Source organism: Lagopus muta, chromosome 1 (assembly GCF_023343835.1).
Source record: "Lagopus muta isolate bLagMut1 chromosome 1, bLagMut1 primary, whole genome shotgun sequence".
NCBI classification, from domain to species: domain Eukaryota; kingdom Metazoa; phylum Chordata; class Aves; order Galliformes; family Phasianidae; genus Lagopus; species Lagopus muta.
Window position 1 is genome coordinate 30,090,334 of NC_064433.1, and position 23,369 is coordinate 30,113,702.

At 40.7% G+C, this 23,369-nt stretch overlaps 1 protein-coding gene across 1 annotated transcript; it reads right to left on the reverse strand.

Moving 5' to 3' along the window:
* Positions 1-127: 127 nt before the first annotated feature.
* Positions 128-22,984, reverse strand: DBX2 (developing brain homeobox 2). The gene is made up of 4 exons (XM_048943224.1): positions 22,218-22,984; positions 12,199-12,294; positions 7,389-7,576; positions 128-5,296 (listed from the first exon to the last, which is right to left on the reverse strand). The coding sequence occupies exons 1-4, from the start codon at positions 22,552-22,554 to the stop codon at positions 4,979-4,981; spliced, it is 939 nt and encodes a 312-aa protein (XP_048799181.1). The 5' UTR covers positions 22,555-22,984; the 3' UTR covers positions 128-4,978.
* Positions 22,985-23,369: the final 385 nt, after the last annotated feature.

A 23,369-nucleotide genomic window follows, 5' to 3' on the forward strand; every position in this document is an offset into this window, starting at 1 on the left:
AGTTAAGTGCTCAGATCATAGAATAGAATCGTAGAATCATAGAATAGAATCATAGAATTGCTCAGGTTGGAAAAGACCTTAAAGATCATTGAGTCCAACTACAACCTAACCAAACTACCCTGTATGCTTCAGTGTGCAACAAGGTGTGATACAGGTAAGTCGCAGTGTAATTTGTGTTAGTGGAACAGTATGCTTTGATTAACTTTCCTCATCAGCTGAATGAACTTAAGAATTTAAAATATTTCCACTCTTCTTCAGACTTTATTAAATGAAATATTATGAATATAGAGACTTTTGTTACAGTTTAATTTTTATCTAGAACTGTATGATAGTGAATAGGAAAAAAAAGATGGAAGCGGACTTCATTGAAGGATCTACATTAACTTTCAGCTACTTCGTATCACATTCAAATGTTGACATACAAAGACAAAATGACTTGGAAAATCTCAGGAATTCCTCAAGAGTGGAGTGTTTATACAACACTTGATATTTGTATGTTTGGGTGAATGCTGGAGGTTCACTATCAAGCTGTTGCTGTGAGATGTTCCCATCCACCATAAACAGTTTTATTGCTTACACTCCAATCAGTTATCTATGGGAAACCAAGGAGTGCTGTCTTCTGGCCAGCAAATGACTGAAGTATAAGCCTGCATTGGGAGCATCTCAGACTCAAGCTGACATACCTTAGCATATTTTACCCAGCACCAGTCACCATGCACCTAGAAGCATAGTTGTTGAAGAATTCTGTAGTCAATGGCAACTTAGTCCACATAAGACTGTGAACCTCTCTCTGCAGGGGCCTTTTGGTAATAGTTCAAAATGAAGTCTAAAGTTAATTGGGCCCTAATTTCTCTCCGTGCCTTTCTTTGGGCACTGAATTTACGGCTAACTTGCTTAAAATTGGTTTGTCTTCCTTTCTTTTCTGTGAAGATCAGTAATGGTATTGTTGGTAGAGGGTGCTGAAGCAAGTGAATGGATTTAATTTATGTCAGGCTTTTGACTGTGGAACGTATATTCATCAGAGGAGCTGTGCAGCTACAGCAATGGCAACTGGCATTTAAAACCCAGTACTAGTAAATCACGGTGGATAAAACAAATGTGATGTTTTAGTGCAGCTAAGGAGTGACATTTGACCACTGTATTGTTGCTCTGACATTGAAGTTAGTAATGCAGTTTTGTGCCTTAAAGCAGCCTGTTTCCTTAAGCAGATCATCACAGCTTCTTTTGGCAGAGAATTAGTAAAAGCAAGACACATTTTTGAAAGTTATTTAATTCTATAAAAGTGCACAGTCAAAGTGTGAGTGCTGGCATGGCTGTAGTCAGCAAATTGCAATCTGCCACTCTTTTGTGATTTCCTTTATAAAACAAGACCAAGAGCCAGCAATGAAAATCATTCCGTTCAGTAACGGAGTAACGGAGCCATTGAGTTCCCCAGAACACCTTTTCAGGATCTCTGTTCAGGATCTCCATCTGGACAATCTCCAGTAGGTGAGGAGAGAAATGCTTCTCCTGGACCTGAGGTTGCTGCAGTGTGCAGCAAGGTCCCTGCTCCAGCACCACAGCCCAAGAGCACCACAGCCTGAGCTGTGTCAGCAAAGGCAGTGCTGAGGCTCAGCCTTTCCTCCCTTTCCCTCTCCTGTTCTACATTACATTAGCTTTGAGAGGTTGCCAAAGCAGAGAGGTGCCCAGCAAGCAAAAGTATCTGTGTTATTTAGAGCCTCTACAGAGTTTGGTTTCTGTTGAAGTTCAGAATTTGAGGTACCTAAACCCTGCCAAGCCCTGGGATCCCAACAAACGTCCTTCACAGTATTTTACAGGTGTAATCCGTATACATTCTCCAATACCATGCATAGGAAGTACCTCAGATATCCTACAAGTATGGTGCAAGGTCACTCACTGGGCCATACCTTTGAAGTCAAAGTAGTATGTTCCTGGTTTTAATTGTAAGATGTCATCAGTCTCTGTTAGGTCTCTCCAAAATACCAAGCCAGATGCATTCTGTACCCTACACCTTCACAATGTGCCTGTTATGATGTGCTTAAAACACCTGCAGGGGATTTTGCATAGAATTGGTGTTTGCTTTGTTCTTTTACAACTTGTGTTCATACACTGAAGAAAACAAATACATACAACTTGGTCTTTCACATGAAAAGACTGCCACTGTAAATCTCTCTTATTTTCTGTGTTCATATTCTCCTTTACCAACATTCCATGGGATGGACCAAAGGGAAACTTCTTCAGATTGCTTAAAACAAGAGTAATCAAGGTTGTATATTTTTTCATGGGCTAAGTCCACTTTAACTAATTGCATCAAACTGTTTTATACATAATTCAAAATTCACCAGGTGTATTTCTAGGGTTTTGAAGAAAGCTTGGTAAGCATTTTCAAGTACAGAATACTGTCTCATGTGTAGAAACTTTCTTCTAGCTTTGGAATAGGTACACCAATAGGAGGTGTTAGAGATATGGAGAGCATGGAGTAGTAGCAGGCTGTGCTGAAAGCAGAACTTGCTCAGTTTGAAAGACTTATCACATTGTAACTATGAAACCAATTCAGCATGAGCCTTGCTTGATCCTTGCCTCAGTGAGGTCACAACATGCCCAGCACATCAGCTGGAAGGTTTGACAGCAGTTCCCATTCAATGCTTATATCATCAGCAGCTGAATGAATTTCACTGGGAGGACTCTGAATCCCATCTTCTCTGTCCATAAATCTATGTTGATTTTAGCACTGACTCTTGATTGACTTGTGGGAAAAAAATATGAGCAGTTGTGAAGACTGCTTTCCATGAAAAGGGAGATGGAAAAAGACCTAAAAAATTCCCATGCCACACACCAATTTCCTCTGCAATGGGAAGCACGTGTACCTTCACTTGATTCTTTGATGACATCTTGGAAATATTTGTATGCCTTTTGCTGTCAGCAGACACCAGCAAATAGCATTTCCTAAGACTCTGGCCCACTAACAGTTACTATCTTTCAGGCAGGAGCTAGTCAAGCAGGGCTGGACTTTGATTTCCACAGGAAAATTAGAAAGTAAATTCATCTTCATGTGTGGATGTGCATTTGTCCATCCATCTCTAAAGATTTCAGACAAAGTGCGAGTGAGTTCCAGGATTTCTATTGCAGGATGGGAATAAATTCTTCACAGTATGGAAGAGCATATAACACAGGGCATACTATAACACGGGGCGTACTACATGTGTTCAAGGGTTCTGTTAGGGTAGGGATGTAGACACCTTACAGTAACAAGGGTTTGCAACCAGAGGATGAGATGACTTCTGAATTTTTCTGTAACGCCTTTTTTCCTTTAAAAACAGCCCAGGAAAGCATAGGCAAAGAAAGACATATTGTGTGAGACTGGGACAGCAGAGCTGAGCACTCCAAAGACAGACCATGCACACAGTGGGCTACAAAACTCATCTAATTATGCATACAGTTTATGATACAAGCTTTGTCATTGCAACTCAAGTTCCTTAGCTGCAACTGTATCTAAACTTTAACTCCCAAGTACCACGTAACTAAGGGAGTAGTAGATGATCCTCCAGGGTTTAAACATTAAGTAACAACTGGATGTTTTTCTGGAAGATACGCAGTGCAGCTCAAAAGCTTTTGGAGCTCAAAGGCAGGAACAATTAGAGACATTCATAACATACGTGATGAGGAAAGCCAGATGAGATTACTATAACCATCTCTTTTGGCTATCTGACACAGATGATGTCCTTAGAAAGCCAAAATGTTCTCCACAAGGTTTTGCCTGCAGGATAAAATACCTTCCATTTTTATTCTCAACAGATGCAACCATAAATGTATGATTAAAATAAACATACAAACAACAACAGAAAGCTGCCCCTTCTGCTCCCATTTTGAGCTCCAAAGCCTTTCAAATGAAGTAAAGTTGATAATTACCTTCAAAAGTGATTTCCTTCAACTGGATGAAGTAAGCAAATAATTTCAAGTTGAATAATTTTAATACTACTATTTCAAGCTCCTTGCCTTACGCAGAATGCCGTCCTGCCTTTGATACAGATGTATGCTGACATGTACTAATGGGTACCAGTTTAATGAGGAATAAGTCAGGAATCAGACAACTGCAGCATGCCAGCTCCTTCAGTACTTCTCTAAGAGAGGCTTCATCGGTAGATTTTCCAATTTTAGCTCTCTTGCCTAGTCCATTTGGACAGTAATTCTGCATATAGCCATTACAATTTTGAAATAGAGCACAGATTATAAGAGATTGCACTAATAATCTGTCAAAATCCACTGAAATTGATTTAAGAATGGTTTCAGTGTTAACCCACAGGAAAAACAATAAAGGAGTTAGTGAACTGTATTTCCCCATGTGTATCCAAATCAAAGTGGCTTAAACACAGTCCATTTTATTGGCTGTTTGTCTTTTTATTGCATACTTCACTATGGTTATCGGCTGATGTGCGACTGCGCTATTTACAACTAGCTGGATACTGATACAGGTGGGGACAGATGGTGGAAACATACTAAAAATGCTTACATTTGTCTAATACACACCTACTGTGTCATTTAATCAATCTCAAAAAGAACCCAAAGCAACTTATTATCTTTGGGGAAACAGGGTTATTCTCATCTCATGCATAAAATAAATTGCTTGTTCTAAATGCAGTGAGAGATAGAAGTGGTTTTCTATCAGTGTGTTTTAATGAAAATCTATACACAGTGCAGATGTTAACTCAGAGCAAAACTTCAGCTTCACTTTGTTTTACTTACCATCAATTTCTATTTCACATTTAAGGTCATTACAAGACTGGAAAAGAGACATGAAAAGACTGAGTATTGAAAAATATTTCTTAAATCATTAGTTGTCATTTTAATGGTGTTAGACTTTAGCAAATTTAGGAGACATAACTAGTTAGCTTTACAGTGTCCAAATATTGTTAGTCTCAGAAGACCTCTCATTTGGAGCCTGCACTCTCCACTCAATTTACAAACTGGCCCTACTTTCTTAGGTTGATGATGTAACTGCCTTATTTGCAGTGTCATGGTCAGGATACAAATACAACGGGCTCTGTGATGAGTTTGCACTTGGAGGTGGCTGTATACTAGCCAGTCTTTCAGAGTTTCCTGGAGACTTCTCCCTCCACCTTGGACTTGTCTGCTCCTGTGACACTTCCCACACAGAGGGACATGGGGAGGCAAAATTCATGGCGGACTGTGAGAGGTAGTTTTCCTGAAGACCTTCTTGGAGGCACCTGTTTGAAAGCACTTCCTTTTCTTTGGAGTTTCGCCACTTCATCCTTCGATTCTGAAACCAAATTTTTACCTGTTTGCAAGTTAACGAGAGTTCATTAGCATTTTTTTCTTTAAATAACATTGCTTTAAATAACATTCTTTAAATAACATTGCTTTTTTTTTTTTTTTTTTTTTTTTTTTTTTTTAATTTTCCATCCTTTAGTTTCATGTTCCTTCTTTATTTGATGTTATAGCAGATCCAGTTAAGCTGACTGATTGACACTAGCTGGGCATTTTTCAATTCCTATTTGCTACAGCTGAGCTAAATATTTGTCTTTGACTTTCCCTACCTCAAGCAAGTAATTATTTGGTGTAAACTGGAAAGATGAAAGACCAATGCTAGGGGTTTTGCATTTTCCTTCAGTATCATCTTTCTAGACAGATAAGAATTCTCAGTGTAAACTAGCACTGTCATTAACAAAATAGGTGATAATACTAGCATTTGGAAATGCTCTTTTTAAAAGAGGCTATAAGAGCTAAGATAGCTAAGAGCTATCCCATCTGCAAGCAAAGCTTGGTCATCATAAAGCTTTAAAATGACACAGAAGTTCCAATTTAAAGATATTTTATCTGTCTAAATACAGTTTTCCAAGGGGTTACCTAGAACCATGTGCTTCTGAAATAAAATCCACTTTTTAGAAACTTTTACTGATGAAGCATGGTTGCTCAAAGACATTAATGAAATGTTGGGAAAAGCTTAGGGAAATAAGAGCTTAGGAACTGTCAGATTAAGAAAAGGAGTGAGCATTTGTGGAAGGGAATCCAATCAAATTATTCACATTATATTCTTTTTTTCTCTTAAATATCTGCATGAAGTTCTAGCATTCAGATACCTGATACAAAGGCAAAAGGAATACACCTGCAAAGGACTGAGAGTCACTGGCACAGCTGGCAGGAACCGTTACTCCAGTACAGTCAGATAACTGACGAACTAACCTTCATGGTTCATGGTTACATGGTTACATGATACTCTTCTTTTCATGAGAAAAAAATAATTAGACATGGGTATCATCTATCCATATCAAAAAATTATTTTTCCTGCTGTGGTAGCTGTTATCTGAGTCTCACTCCATTGTTTTCTTATTTCCCAGGGCTCTCTTAAATATCAAGAACGTAGAAGAAAATCTCAGTAAAAACAGCTGTGATATTAGGAATTTGACTATATGCTAGGATTCTTTAGGAAGCTCACTCGTGAGTGCAATTGCACATTTTCATTGAACCAAAATAGTTTATCCTGCAGAGATGACAGCACCATTCATACTGTTTATTTTATTGTTTATAGCTGGTTTGAGATGGAGTCAGAGTCATGCAGGTTGCAAGCAATCACATCTCATCTTCCATGGAAAATGAAGCCAATTGCAAAGTTAGATTTAACTGATCAGGGCCTTGTCAAGTTCTGAAAATCTCCAAGAAAAAAAAAAAAAAAAAAAGACGAGGGCTCTCATCACCATTCCCAGGTTTTTCTGCTCACCAGACAGCTCCTGCCATACATATCTTAAGCACATTTACTGCTGCCAAATGCAAAGAAATTCAACCACACTGTCAACTCTCACTCTCTTTCAGCCACACTCCAGAAATAGGTGTCTACTCTAGCACTTTCAAAATCCCCTGGATGGGCCCTGATACCTATCCCTGAGGAACACCACTCATGACCGGTTGCCAGCTGGATTTGATTCCATTCACCACCAATCTCTGGGTCTGGCCATCCAGCCAGTTTTTTACCCAGCAAAGAGTGTAACTATCCAGGTACGCTCCACCTATCCAGGCCACGGGCTTCCAGCTTCTCCAGAATACTCTGGGAGACAGCAGCAAAGGCTTTGCTGAAGTCTAGGCAGACTACATCAACAACCTTTCCCTCATCCATTATGCGGGTCATTCAATCATAGAAGAAGATGAGGCTGGTCAGGCAGGAGCTGCCTGTCATGGGCCTGATCCCTCAGTTGTCCTGCACCTGCCGTGTCATTGCACTCAAGATGATCTGTTCCACAATGTTCCCTGGTACTGAGGTCATGCTGAAGCAGCTCAGGGCTCACTCTGTGCTGTTCAATTTTCCTCTTTCAAGGCCATTTTAAAAATTTTTCTTCAAAAGGATGAAAAGTTACAGATTTTCTGCCATTCCTTACCTGAGACTCCTTTAGGCCCAGGTTAATGGCCAGTTTCTTCCTGTCTGTTTTACTGATATACTTCTGCTTCTGAAACATTTTCTCCAAAGCCTTCCTCTGGTCTTCAGAAAAGACAGCTCTTCTTAATATACCTCTCCGGGCTTTGGAGTTAGACTCCTGGGTCAGAAGAGGCAGGACACTTTCCTCTCCTAGTGGAAATAAATGAGAGTTTCACATAATAACTAACACATATTAGAGAAATATTAAGTGCTGTTCATTAAAATGCTAGCAGACCACTGTCCCACTTTTGATTTGTTGGTGTTAGAAGTGTGTCGTAATGCTTCAGTCATGTTCATTAAGGGCTAAATCCTCTCTTGGATCTAGAGGTGTTGTCAGTGGTAAAGAGTCTCCCCTTGACATGGTAAAGAGTAAATCAGATGAGTTCATAGAAGAACATTAACACTGGACTCATACTACTGTAAAATTCAAATACAGGGTGAAACAACTCTGCTTGCTTTTGCACATTATCATCGGGTAAACCACAGTAAGATCTCCTAGTTCATTTTCTTGTGTGAGATGCAGAACCAGATAAAAAGTGGTCTGTAACACTGATTCAGTGAATCTAAATAGGCTTTCTTTCGTTTTGTTTACTAATGAAAGGCTTTCAGAGTGAACTATTTCTCAGAAAATCCCTGTCCATTCATTTACTTATTCTGGAAACCACAGCAATTTCTTTATTACAGGATTTGGGGAGTACTTGAACTTATTCCTTTCACTCTAGTTTCTAATCCTTTGACATCCCATAGCAAGTCCTTAGTAAGGCAGATTTCAATGAATTTAATCATACCCACTTGATCTACACCTAGAGGGGAGCCTACCCTACAAAACAACCTTAAATGTGTGGGACAGAACTGCAGTGGAAAAGTGGAAGTACTCACATTGTCTTTTCACTGGTCTCACAATGAGCACATGAAAAATAAATCCAAATAAATGTTTTGCCTTCCTCATGCCCAGTAAATCCCAAAGACCTAGTGCTCCCTCTCCCACAGATATGGTGTAATGGAAACCTCCAGTCCTAGTGAAGCTTGGCAAGCCTCCAGCAGTAACAAGTTTCCCCAGATACTCACCCAGGGAGCAGTACCTGAGATTAGTTGAATCGGGCTTGTCATCAAGCATTAGAGGTGAAATTGCATGAGGCACTTACAAAGAGCAGTCCTTTGATTCATGCCATACCATAAAGACAGACACCTATGATGTTTCCATGAGCGGGCAGCCACAAAGGTGGCTTTGGTTTGTGTCACTTGCAATTTGGACTTTAAAGGTGTAAGCTGTCCTGTTGATGACACCTTCCCACAAGCACCAGTGAAGACTGATGTCCCAGCTTAGAGCTACAGCAGCTGCAAAGGTGTGCTGCTGTTCAATTTCTGCCAAGGATTTAATCATTTCCATATCAAAGCCAACGGCAAAACTCTTATCTAAACCAGATTTTTTAAAACATTGGACATTTCTTTCATGAAAAGGTCTATTCTAGTCAACCGTGAAAGTAGTGGAGATGAATTAAATACATTCGTTAAATAAATGCAGTGTTCTTGAAACACTAATCAAATCCAGATGCAGTTTTCACAAACTGTTCCTTGCGGCTACACCACATTTCAAATTCTGTATATTGTACATAAATACACAGGAGTACATGTATCTTTAAACAGCAGTAGAGAAAAAAACCCACACATACACAGAGGGCACTGTAGAACAGTGTAGGTACGACAATGAAAAATTAAAGTGTGTATATGTATGTCTTGCAAAGCTGACTTGTGCTACTTCCATGGCACATGTTCTACTTGTTTGATGTTATATACATTACCCATGTATCCTGCCTTCAAGTGTGACTAGCACAGGATGAATAATAATAGCTGAGCAAGTATACAGTGATCTTTTCCTAAAGATCACTGTCAAGCACTACTGTTTAGGAACTACTGCTTTTAACAGCTTCTACTAGACATGCCTTTTTAAACCTTTTCCACACCTTAAGAAACCATCTTTTGATTTGTCCCTTATAACAGTGTCTGGCAAAAAGTAATTATTTTGCTTTAAAATGTTACGGTATTAAGAAGTATAAATTTATATGGATGTTTTTCAGTTTTCAAAGTAATATTTGGAACCAGATACAAAAAACCATAACCTACTGGCTACTGTCCTCATATTTATCACAATGACTCTCCATCCAAACCAAAACAAACAATCTGCAGAACAAAAGTCAAAATGTCACAGCAGAGGTTTCTGTAAAGGGCCAGCTGGGTTCATCTTTCTCTGAGGAGCACATAGTTCCTTCAAGCCTCTCCCACCATGATCTGATCCTGCTCACAAAGCTGGCTGCAAACACCAGCCCTTCCTCCTTACTTCTGCTTTATGCACATCTCTCTGGAGTATGGGGAATTTAGGTTCCTTTTTCCAGAGAGCCTCCAAGTCATTTCTGATGAATCATCAGCAGTTTTCAAGCATGCTGGAAGGTACAGTATAACAGTGGAAGAGCTGGTACTTTCTCTCACAGGACAAGGGATACCAGTGAGCTTCGCAGGGCTAGCCCTTGACACCCAGGATGAATTCCACAATGGAGTTGTCAACCCAGGACACAGGATGCCAGATTACGTGACCCCTTAAAATTTGTCTTGCCTGGCTGGTTGTTCACAGTCAATCAGCAAAGAAACAACCTCCTGCCTGCCTCCTGAGGTGCCAATTAATTCCTCTACAGGCAGCACGCAGGGTACAGCTTAACACTTGCATTAGAGTAATGTAGTAGTGAAGAATGTACACACTCTAAGGCACAAAACGCGACTGATTCTAAAAGTCTAACTGGACAAAATTTAATCATAACCAGAACAATCACAAGCAGCAGAAAGCAACTGCTGGATCATCCACCATGGAGTCAAAAAAATTGACACTCGTGTTTGAGATAACAAGTACTCATCCACAGTTGAGTAGCCTAGATTTCAAGAACATCCCATATTTCAAGATGTATTCTGACTCTGCACTCAAAAAGTACATTTCTGTTAGTCAGTTAAATGATTTTTCAGTAAGCCAGAAACACTCATTCATTCACTACAACTCCACTGAAATGAAGTTAGTTTGTTACTTTGTTAGTTAGTTTGAAACCTGTTGCTGTGAACGTGCATCAAAAGACTTCATGCTCTACTAACATAAAATGTGAATCTGTTACCAAACTTTTCCTATGTTGCCAGTTTATTTTGTATGTGTGTGTTTGTTTTTTTTTAAGACTTCTGTTTGTATCCTAGTATATAGTGATAAATGTCCCCCCTAATCTGTGCAACAATCTTCATTTGCCTTCATGGCAGAGACCACCTTGAAGGAGCAAGTAAAAGCTTTAGTCATGGTTTCCATTTTTTCATTTGAACTCAATACATTCTAGTTAAATGGACAATTAATAGGTCACTTCCAAAATAGTAGTGTATCAGTCCTGGTTAATAAACAATCCCCACAGTTGATAATAGGCCTATGTATTCAGCAAGTCCCTGTATACACTCAGCTCATCCACTAAATCCCTTTTCAGGTAGACAGGGTTATATGGGAAGATGAGCTAGAATGAGTCTATAAAAGTCAGTTTCATTCACTGCTTTATTTTTCAGTCAAGTGCTTTAAATGGTGTCCCGAAAATCTCTTGGAATGTGAGACAGGAGAAAAGACTGGCACATAGAGTATTGCTTTATGGCCATACAAAAGGGCAACTGACCCCTGCCCAGGCCTTTTCAATGTGAAATGGTTCCTAAAGTTCATCTGCACAGTGAAAAATTGTGGTGAGGTCGCGTGTGGATGAGTAAAGTGAAAGTGGTGATTGGTCATGGTGCTGTCAGCCATTGTGGGAGAGCCGGGGCCATGTAAAATGCTCTGTGGGAAAGTGTCAGCCCCCTAAAGAGGTGCTCAGAAACTTGCAGCTCATTAAACTGCCAGCATTTGCTGCCTCACTTGTCAAGAATCATTCAACTTAGCAACTGCTCTTCTGAAACGTTCATAAAACACACGCACGTAGTCAGGAAGGGTCTGAATGTAACTGTGATAAAAAATATACACTACAGCATGCATGAACTCCAGTTTCCATTTGGATCTGACAAAGGGTTTGTGCTTTTTCTCCTTTTTGAAAGACCAGAAGACGTGTCTTCTGTATGTTTCCGAGCCATAAACACATAAAATTAAGAATATATGTTCTTACAACAGGGCATGCAAACTTCACAATCAAGGTTAAATTTAGATTTGAATGGCAATGTATCTCAGCTTTTAATCCTGGGTGCAAAGGATACACTGGCAAAATCTCTCTTCAACATTTGTCTTCATATTTTTATATCATAATATTAAAAAAAGAAAAACAAATTAAACACATGCATGCATTTGTCTGCTCCAAAAAGAATGACTATTTTATTTAAATAATGCTAGAGCTTCCTGAATCATAATTTATCCCTGCCATTAAAACACAGCATCCATTTTATGATCTTTCAGCTCTTTTCTTATTTGCAAACGTTTATTGACAGACTTTAAAGAGTTACTGATTTTTAAAAGAACCTTTTCTTGTAAATTGAAAACAAGGAGATTTCCTAGGTTAGCTCTGTCTGGGGGTCTCAATGCCATCAGAAATCTCTCACAATTGCCCAGTGTACTTAAGTTTGATAAATCTTTGGAAACCTTCTGAATAGGATTGCTGTGATTTTACTAAGGAATTAGCCGCTGCCATTGCATCACCAATTAGCTTTCCAGAACACATTAAATCCTGCTGCTTTGGTTTACAGAATAACTCAAGCATTACTGATGAAGCATAAAAACTTACTTGGAAAAGCAGTGGGGGATGCAGGGTGCTGACAGGACCCACCGCAGCATGCTGAGTAGAATGGCGGGGCTCGGAGAAAAAAGTGTTTGGAAAGAGCTGCAAAGAAAGCATAGATCTAATTGATTACCCATTGAGCGTGGGTGATATTCATAACAACAGTCGCCCAAAAAGTCAGTGTGTAAAGTCCTGCCCCACAAGTTCTTTTTCCTTTTCCTCAAGATGGTGGTACTTTTTAAGGCAAACAGTGATAAACCAATGATCGTTCTTTAATTTTAACAAGGTTAGTTCATATCTATTGCTTAAATATAATATGCAAAACTCTCACAATATATCTTTTACAAGAACGAAACTCTGCAGATGTGAAATTTACATTTCAAATTGCTGTAATCCTAAATATTAGGACTGAACATGTTGTTTTAATAATGCAGTCAAAATAATTAGTATAATGCATCTCATAAAGTTACATTAAATCACTCTAATAGGCATAATATCTCAGGAATAAAACAAACAAACAAACAGGGATTCTAAAAGTGAATCCCCAACTCTCCTGCTCATACTGTATTCAAACCAATAAAGACTTTGATAACTAAGAAAACTTAAAGAATAAAATGCAATGAGACAACCCAGGTGAAAACTACAGGGCCTGATTCTGCCTAATACTGAGCTCCATCTTTCTGAAAAGTGTTCTAAATTTAAATAAGCCACCTGCTGAAGACAGCTCTGCTTAATACAATAAAACTGCAAAATTGAATTTATTTAATACATGTATTAAATTAATTTTATGTATTTATGTATTTATGTATTTAATGTATTTATTAATTTAATGTTTAATGTATTTTTTTCTTAATACACAGAATTAGGTAATATTTGGTAATGTTTCTACAGAATTTTTTGAAACAACGAACCACAAGACCCCTATGCTTAAAAAGTAACTCCATATCCAGATAAAAAATTAAGGAATCAGCAACAAGGAAGGAAGAAAAATAAATGTATATAAGCAGCATTCTTCATTTTTTAAGGTTTTTCAACTGAATTTAAAATGAAAGATCACAGAAAATTAGGTTCTTGAGTACATATTAGGGTGTAAGTTTTCTGACATACAAATCTGCCATCTTCCAAAGCAATGAAAGATCGCTGTAGAAGCCCAAGTCCAAACATTTTGAAAATACTTACCTCTTTTCATCTGAATTCATACAAGCTTAGGTGAAAATGTCTTTCTAATGATTAAGTGTTTTATTACTGCAGCTTTTCATCAACACTGCTGTTTCTAATGAAATAAAAATATATTCCATGATGAACTAATTGCCTATATTTGCACGCTTGCAAAACGGGTAATGATTTATGCCAGGCATTAGTATTCTAAAGCTTCTCTTTCTCATGAGACCATCAAATATGGAACTGTGTCCCATAGAGCTTCAAAGAGTCAAGAATGTGCAGCCATTTTATCTGTCTATGTATCTAAGGGGCTTCAGTGCAGCAGGAGAGGTACATAATGTGGACAGTAAGTAAAGAAGCACAGAAGATGGAAAAGGAAAAGACCTACCAGATAATCTCAGCATTCCTCCTGAACATGAGAGTTTGTCCTTTGGAATACTTCCTATCTGCTACTAATGTTTTATCTGCTCTCACGTGTATCAAATATTCCTTGACTTCTATACTGTTTTATTCTTATTAATCAAAGCTTAAGCATCTTATTCATGTCATACGATTTTTGTCATGTTGGCCTGTCTTTGATTTTCCCTTTTATGGGTCCTTAATTCTCTCCAGTTCCTTGTTCTTTTTTGCTAACGTGGTACTAATCATGACATAGATGAGTACCAGGAGACAGCTGGATAAATAAGGAATGAATGACCTACTGCTTCAGATAGATACCATTCTCCTTTAAATAAAGATAGAGAAATATGAAAAGGTCTGTTTCCTCCATTCAGTAAACTTCTCAACAAATGAGCTACAAGCATAAAGGCCAGGAGATGGATCAGTATCAAAGATACTGATGTACAGCTTGATTAAGAAAACCTCAAACTAGCCACACACTTCTACTATGCTGTGGCAATGATTTAATGCATAGCAAGCAGCAGAAAGCTCCAAGCAGAGATCTGCTCAAGATGACAGGAATCATTCTTTTGTCTTTCTTGGCCATTTTACTTCATTTCCCATCCAACTCCTGCTTTTTTGTTTGTTTGTTTGTTTGTTTGTTTGTTTGTTTGTGTGAGTGTGTTTGGGGTGAGGGGGGATTGCTTTGACTGCATGGCACATGGGAAGGTGGCCTGACTAAGTAGTAACATCAAAATGATATCTTCATACAACTCTGAACCAAGTGGTTCCTGAGACTATTTCTCAAGGTTGATTCACTATAGATGCTGTGGAATAGCCACTGGCATTATTTCTCCTAAACCCATAGGCAATGCAACTTCTTTAATGTGCTTCAACCACACTGATCCATGTGTAAATTGTTAGATCTATCTAACCACATTGCCAGGTCATGTCTTCTGAAGCAGCTGCACTAGGAGCAAAGTGAAGGAGTTACAAAGTTACAATGGTAAAGAATGTGACACAATACAATTATAAATTCAACTTTACTCTGGGAGCTGTATGGAGAGAAAAACATTCAAGCTTCACCTTAATACATATGGAAAACATTGCCTATATTTTGGTTTTGTGGTCACATGTATCATGGCCACTCTACGGATATTTGGGGTCAAGCAACTCAAAGCAAACATTATTTGGCTGAAAATTGCTGAAATGTCAGAATATTAGTTCTGTATTTATTGGCCAGAATGAAGCATACAGTAACAAAACAGTAGCTTTTGTTTCAAGTCACGTCAACATTAACCATGGGCTAAATCCTAATAATTCATATGTGAGATACCTAATTCTTTTTCTGCTTAGCATTCCCATTTCATTAAAACAGACATTGTGTAAATCCAAGCATTTCACAAAAGTGAGGCACTTCAAAATATACTCCCCACTCTGAAGATATTCTGAATTCAAAAACCTTCCTGTGCCATTTTGAAAGTAAGGTTCCTAAATCCAATCCAACTGAAATAAATAGGTAATTTTAAAATGTCTTATTAAATACACTGTTTATTTTTCCTAATTTGAGCATTACAAAACGACTTTAGAAATGGTACAGGCCACTAGTAATGGTACAGGCCACCAGCAGGCAACAGGGAAGAGGCAAAAGACAAACTGCTATGAGGAAAAGCAAACCTAAGGTGCACTTCTGGTATTATCTGCACAGGCCTCCCTCACTACATGTTTTTTCTTCACATTTAGCTGGTAAAAACATGGTATAATCTTGTGACAAGAGCAGAACCACCTCAGAAGGATGATTCAGAGAGCAGAACAGAGCCAGCAACAAGCAATGTTGAGCACAAGAATGAAGTCAGATCTCAAGCTGTGTGAATACAGCCCTGACACTCTCCAACTATTGCTAAGCCATCGTGAACTGCTTTCCCCAGTGGCTCTAGCCCTCGTAAGAAAATTTAATATGTAAGCATTAAAATGATTCCATTTCATCTGAGAAACCTGAACAGTTTCTGCCTATGAAGTGGGTAAAAGTAAACTGCAATTTCCCACATACATTCATTCCTGACAATGACTAAAGCAGGCAAGAAAGCTGCATGTCCTGAGGAGCTCCCTGCAGCCAGTCCAACAGTGACTGGGCAGGTCAGAGGTCCAGCTGAGCCACACAGCACTGTCTGCTCCATAACACAAGCCATGGGCCTCAGAAATGGGCCACGGCTCTGATCCTGTGGTCACTGCATTCAGTCTGGAGCTGTGGCAGAGGCTGTGCAGCCTCAAGCCCTTGGGGGCATCCAGCCATGAGAAGAAAGCGGCAGCTGCTGCCATCTCCTACTAAGGGAGGTCAGCACCACACAGATGTGTCAAAATGTACTTCAAGAACTCGTGATGCAGCATACCTCAGAGCTGTCCATCCCTGCTTATTTGCTTTGCATCCTCTCCTGTAAAACCAGGCAGTGTGAATGCTCAGAGGAAGCTGAGACACACAGGCAGACCTGAGTGAATACACAGATCAGTTTTAAAACCCCAGCAAATATTCACATAAATGGTTTTGTAGTTCCAAAAATGTATCTGGGAATTCTGCATGAAAAGTTAATATATGAGAAGCAGGCTTGCATTTTTATAATGGGTCTCAATGGGGCTTTCAAAACTCAGCAGAGTAGTCACTCCAGAAAGGCTATGTCACCAAATAGGGCTTGAAATGTGCTAACAGAATGATTATTGGTTCTTTGCACCTATAGCAATGTAGTAGATGACAGAGTCACACTGAGGATTAGCTCAGATCACATAATACCCACCAGTTTTCAGAGGTATCATTTGCATGCCTTATTACTAGGGCACGCTTTGTACATGATTGTTTTCTCTGCTTAAGGAAGTAGCATGCAGAACTCATTGCTAGGACAACATCCACAGCCCACACCAGTGCCAAAGCCTACATAGCCCTCTCCACATCAGCAATAAAGGCTCCTTCTACCTTCTCCATGCTTTATAAATGCTTTTGCTGTTGATACAACGTGAATCCGGAAGGCTTCATCTCCTGCCTTGCTTGGCTTCTGCCAGACACCCAAAGGCTTGTGCACAACCATGGCACTTTCTGCTCACTAGTTCTCTTTTCTCTTCTCATTTTAAGGGCGTTATTGTCACTTCTCTGTCCAAAAGTTTGGTGTGCTAAGCTCCTTCCCTAGGCATCCTGTACAGCCAATGAGAAGAGATAAGCAGTGTATATAAAGACTGAGCCCCTTAAAATAGATGCCTAAGAAGATAAGTTGTGTCATTCTCTGGAGGTGTCTCTCTGTATCAACTATGGATTAGACAAGGTGCATGGACAACTAGATTAGACAAGACCCCTTTATTTTTAAGCAGTTGAAGTAAGATGGCATTCTTATCTTGTCAAAATAATACCACCCACTCTACAGACATAAGCAGGATGGAAAAAATGATAAACTTCAGTCATAAAGAATTATTTTCTTTGATTATCAACACATTTTGAAAATAATTTCCTCAAACAAGGTGAAATTAGGCTCACATGCTGCAGTAGGGCAGTTCACCCACTTTCATCACTGCAGCCCCAACTCAAAATCTTACCATTGCCTAAAATGCATCATTTACTCCAGCAGTATGCACTGAAGAGCTGCAATTCTTATCTGAGCCTCCTCCTGCTTTACATACTTGAACTTGTTTTCATTCTGAAAAGACTTCATTCCCAGTTCTGTTATAGGTTATGACTGACCACAAAGATAGAAATATTAGAGTACAAATTGGTTTGCAAAGCTGAATTAAGCAAGAATGATGTTCTATGAAACACTTTCAGTGGCAAATAGAGGCAAAGGGCTTGCCTTCCCAAATCACGGGGTACTTAGGAATGTAAAAAATGATAGCACAATGAAGCTCAATGAAATTCTCCACTTGTGTAGAGAACGTGCCTGATGAGATTAATCCTTATCACTTCATTTGTTTTCTAAAAACCCAATGAATACAGTATGAAATTTCAGAAGACTTCAATCTGAAGTATAAAGGGCACTTTCTAGAAATGAATTTGCAATCTGTAGGCATGATTAATTCCACAGTTTTCCTTTAGCAAATAACTGCCTTTCTGCAGACCCTTACTACTGCTCTTCTCACTGCTACCCTGATATCTCCTGGCAGTACTCAAATCCAAACTCAAATCACTTTCAGACTGGAGCTTTGTCCTTTCTCAGTGCCACCAGAGGCCACAGCACTCCCCCACTACAGCTGTCACTGTGCCCAGACTGTTGTACTGGGTGGGAGTAGGGCTGGCACAGGTCTAGCTCTGGCAGCCTTACACAGAGGGAAGAGGCAGCTTTAAGAGCCACTGTGCAGCTACTCTTTCAAGGCACGCTGGGCACCTCAAACCAATTCTATCAAATGGCTCAAAGAGTTATCTGGAAGTAGGAAAAGATGCTATAGTTTAAATTATTTCCTGGTTGTCATAAAGAAGCATGGAATTTTACTAAAAGCAGGGGGAAAAAAAGCAAAACAATTATTATAGGACAGAATTACTGTCATTACATTGAGGAGAAAAAACAGATACTAGCCCAAAGAGTCAGCCTGCAGATGATGACTTGGTTTTACTTCTCTGCAATGTTACCAGTTTCCTGTATTACCTTAGGCAAGTTACTTCCTTTGCTCCAGCTGTTCCTCTAAACAGCAGAGGTCTCTCATACCTCTCTGACATGTTGCCACGATAAATGCATTCAGATGTAAAGTACTCAAATGTTGGAGAAACAGAAGCCACATCCATATTGTAGAACAGATGTTTATTAGTGTAAGTTCATTTTATGTTTATGATTTACTTATTCTAATTGCTTTCTTTCATGTTATATGTGATGCACTGTATTCTTTTCTACTGTATTCTGATGCCTTAGGCAAAAATCCCATAAAACTTTCTGAAAAATTAAGCTTATGATGGAAGTACCTCACTACTATGTTTATTTTATTTGTTTCATTGTGCTTTTCAGTTTCTTTTCTCTGTTAATCTATCAAAATGCCAAGATTAAAGTAGAAAGCCAAATTCTTGCCATGTATGTACTAGTGAGCATACTCAGGTCAAAGAACTTACTGGCATTTTCCTTCCAGGGCATGTTACTTTGAGAAAATAAGAGATTCTGTGGAAAATAATTTCAGGTAGCAGAGAACAGCACTCTTCTCACTGAGGTCACTCCAACTTGGTGCCGACCAGTACTTGTGGAAGTCAAGTCACAAGGAAAGAAATGTAAAGCACCTCTTTAAAGTCCGCGGTACAGCCAGCTGCATCTCATCACACTCCAGATAATTTTCCTATGCCAGAAAATGCTGAGAGAAACCCTCAAGTCTTCCATTACAACCAGAAGGTGATGATAGCACTGGACTACAAGGATAAGAACCAAATCAGAGATTAGCAAGCAAAAAATTGCAGACTTCCTTCCTACTCAGATTCTACTAGATTGCTCAAAATCTCTACTTTAGGCTTCCCTCACCTTTCATGGTTGAAGTATAAGTTGCATAGCTGGAGTACATTTCACCGGGAAAAGCTGGTTTACAACAGTGCAACTTTTAAATGTTTCAACATAGGAAGAACACTCTTCTGGTGCCCAGTGCTTAAAAAGCAGAACCACTGTGTGTACAGCCCTGGTTACAGTGTATGCATAGTTCTCACAAAGCTCAAAGTAGGATTTAATTTCTATTATATTAAGGCAAAAGGTGTTAAACAATAAGAACCAGGCTCACAGCACTGACACTGAGAGAAATTCAGTTCAGTTAGCCAGAAACAGTGATTCCTGTGTGCTGAAGCTGGTGGGCCCAGTTCAACATTCTATCACAACACAGTGGCTTGAGAGAAAGGCGCAAGGCAGCGTGCAGGAATCCAGAGTAGCTATAAGGCAAACATGGCAGAAAGCAAGCTGATCATCTGCCATTACCATTCCTTCTGCTTTTCCCTCTGAAACTCTGTGAAACATGCTGGTTCATGTGGTTGTACTCTTAAGTAAAAATAAGCTAAGTTTTAAAAACCTTTCTTTTGATTTCATTTATAAAAATCAATGCAATGCTGGAAAGTGATTTTAAAATTTACAGAGAGCATAATGATATTTCTTATCAAATTTTCTTTCACTCATTACACGATGCATCTTACAGGGTAATACTTCATGAGTACCTGTTCAGTTTTTCCTTAAGGATTATTTTTAGGGGAACTCAAAATACATAAGCAGATAAATACTTGAATGATAAAACTGTATCAGTACAAATCTGTAAGTAATAGGAACGAAAATTTGCTAATAAAACTGCTGTTGAAGAGTTACAAAGGGAAAGGACACCACGAGTAGATGGCACCCATCAACAGTCCAATCCCAGGCAGACTCCATGGCATACATGGATGAGAGCTTTCCAGTCTGCAGAAAGAATACAGGATTCTTATTCCTTGGCACTTCTACATAAAGATAAATAATATCCCAAAACAGTGTGCTTTGCCCATGACATTCCCCAACGGGTGCTATGGGTAAATGTTGGTTTTGGATCTGTAAAAAGTTTCAGCGTGTCAAGTTTGGTCTCTGCTGTAATTTGCTATGCCTTGCTTTCTGGAAAATTTTGGTGGCCACACCAGAATTTGGGACTACACAAGCAATACAGATCACTGATACCAACAATTATGATAATTTTCAGTCTTTTTATTTTTTTTCCCCTCACTTTAAACACCTTAAATTGTGCAAATCTAGTTTGTTAGAGCACTTTCAGTCCCTACATAGTATGTAAATACTTGCCAGCTCAGAAAAATTAAAAAAGCAATTTGCTTTATTCTCTTCCGTAATCTTTAATAAGAACTCAGACTAAAATGCTGTATTGATTTGGAAGTCCAAACTGAAATGTGTTTACTCCTCCAAACAAATATTTAGTCCAGATAAAAATCTCTAAATTAAAAATCCACCTCTCCTGCCATACAAAACTTGCTTTAGCAGGGGGTTGGACTCAATGATCTCTAAAGTTCCCTTCCAACTCCTACAATTCTGTGATTTACCTAATAAAAGCTCCTTAGTTAACATACCTTCTGTAAACACTGAAAATCCATACTCTGACAAAAAGGAGCATTTTTCCCTACCAGAGTACAAGCAAGGAACTACAGCCTTACTCAGAATTACCACTGACCAGTGTGTGAACAGTTCCTGTAGAGTACGCCGATGCTAGAGAGAAGAAACTCCTTAGAAACCACAAAATCTGGCTCAGCAGAGCTGTTCTGATTTAATTTATATTGACAAGAACTCAGAATCCTAAGATTGCCCATCATCCTAAAAGATATCAGTCAGACCAGCATCTACTACCCTTGCTAAAACCTATACATTCCTGTTGTACATCTACGTTAGCGGACTTTCTTAATGAGTGCATAATGCATGAGGAAATCTAGTATTTCTCACTGCTCAAATGTAAGGGTTTGGTGCTTTTCCCCAAAGTTCCCTATGAAACTAGTTATGGGCTAGTAAAAAATATAGGGTCATTACTAGGAAGGCTCGACCATGCTGCACTTTGCTAAGTTCACAGGTACCCATGTAGGTCGATGAAAGCAAACAAACTCTGGAAGCAAGCACTTGAAAAATTCAACATTAAGTAACGTGTGAGTGTGCTGGGGGATCTGCTGTCCTACTTCTATGTGTGCTTTGTACATAGAAAAGCAGCACTGGCTCTACAACTTAAAAATAAATAAATAAATAAGAATAAAGAAAAGGAATGTGCAGCTAATTGCAGAGAGATGGGGTTTGTCCTCTATCCTGTCTTGGGAAACACAAATATACGTTTCAATAACTGAAATGCTTAAGACACGCTCACATCACCAAGGCCCGGAAATGCTAAAGGCACAAAAAATGTTTTGGATTTTGCAGAACGCTTTGTAGGATTTAATTAAAATAAAAGTACACTTGGAAAAGAAAATAATTTTTAACAACTCCGGTTCTACAGGGAGCCACTCGTTTCACACCTGAAATCCTCAGCTCAACAGTCAGGCTTCCGTCTGTCTTATTTTAGGCACATTTAAGACCGAATGATCACATATCAAAATTCCAAACACACCACAGAACGCTGAAATAAATTGATACATTCGAACATAAAGGGCACATCCATGGCTGAATTTTAGGGATTTTGTAATCCAGCCCCAACCGGCTCAACGACTGACAGAAACGCTCACTCCTAAATATGCTTTACAGCGGTTCCGTTCAGGCAAAACACACGCGGCGCATTAGGAAATAAACTTGGCTCCGAAACATCGCGTCAGCCCGCTCTGAGGGCGGCAGTGCCGCTCGGCTTCCCCGCCACCGAGCGCGGGGCTCTCGGACCGCTTCGGGCCGTACGGAGCTGCGAAAAAAGCAATTCGAGCCATCCCCACGGCCAGCAGCGACGCTCCGCCGCGCTCGCTCCATCCGCAGGTGCGCGGCTCCTCGAAGTTCAAAGCCGCGGATGGCGAGAGCCTGCCCGCGGCCCGGCCGCCCCGCCCGCTTCCCCGTCCCTGCGCTCACCTGTGGCCGCCGGCGGGAAGACGCCGCCTCTGTCCGCCGCCGGAGCCCGCGCTGGCAGGCGGCCGCCGTCCGCCGCCGAGGGGTTAAGCACTTGGAAAGCCCATCTGGTCGGATAGGGACCCCCCGAGGGGCTGATTTGTTCCGCCGCGGGGCACAGCTTGAGGGGGACGGGGCTGGCGGGGAGGGGACGGAGCTGGGCAGGGCTCTGCGGCGCGCCGGCCCGCAGCAAGTTCTCGATGAGGAAACTTTTGCCCAGGCTGCCGAAGCCCGGCGCCGCCGGCAGGTTGAGGAGCGCCGAGGAGCCCACCAGGTCCCAGTACAGCGCACTGGGCAGCATAGCGAGGGCCGCCCGGCCCGGCCCGGCCCGGCCGCCGCGGCCCCTCACTGGGCTGGGACGGGGAGCCGGGCTGCGGGGCCGGGAGGGCTGCGGTGAGCGGAGCGCTCGGGGGAGGCACGCCGCGCCTCTCCGCCGGGCTGGAAGGTGTGTCCAAGCGCATTCATTATGTCAGCCGGGCCGGGGAGTGATGGACGCGGCCAACAATGCCGCCCGGCCCGGCAGCCCCTCGGGAAGGGGGGCAGGGCGGGGAGCGGTGCGGCCGCGTCCTCGCGCGGGGGTGGCTGCCCCCTGCTACCCGCCGCCATGTCACCCCTCAGGGCGCCCCCGGCGTCCCGACATGGCGGCGGGCCCGCGGCTGCCGGCCAACCTGTGCCGAGGGGACAGGGGGGAGCGCGGCCCCGGGCTCGGGCGGGGGAAGGTGGCCGCGGTGCTGACCGCAGCGCTGCGGCCGGATCGGCCGACCTCCTGATCTCATGAGGTAATAGGAAGACGGTCATTAGCTCACTCCCTCTGGGTATTTCGATTTGCTTTTTCAATATATTTTTAATGCCCCCCCCCGCCCCCTCCCCGCTGGATTTTTAACATTTGTCTCAATAAATCTGATTAAGATCAGCACAATGCTGTTAATCATATTTTCCCGAAGATGTGGGACGATGGTTTCTGTAGGCATAAACATCTTTTGGCAGGAATAGCTCTGTTTCTACTTATGTATCTTCCTCTTATTTATTTACCTAAAAAACATGTAACATGGCAGAGATGTATCATTTTCCAGTGAAAACACACATGTGGGAAGTCAAAATTGGATGCTGTTCCCA

Excerpts from the sequence above, each read along its gene's own strand:
- DBX2 (XM_048943224.1), bottom strand. The coding sequence starts at position 22,554 with ATGCTGCCCAGTGCGCTGTACTGGGACCTGGTGGGCTCCTCGGCGCTC. Across the intron at positions 7,577-12,198 it reads ATCCCCCACTGCTTTTCCAA|GAGAGGAAAGTGTCCTGCCT; the intron begins GTAAGTTTTTAT and ends TATTTCCACTAG. Across the intron at positions 5,297-7,388 it reads TGGGCCTAAAGGAGTCTCAG|GTAAAAATTTGGTTTCAGAA; the intron begins GTAAGGAATGGC and ends ACTTGCAAACAG.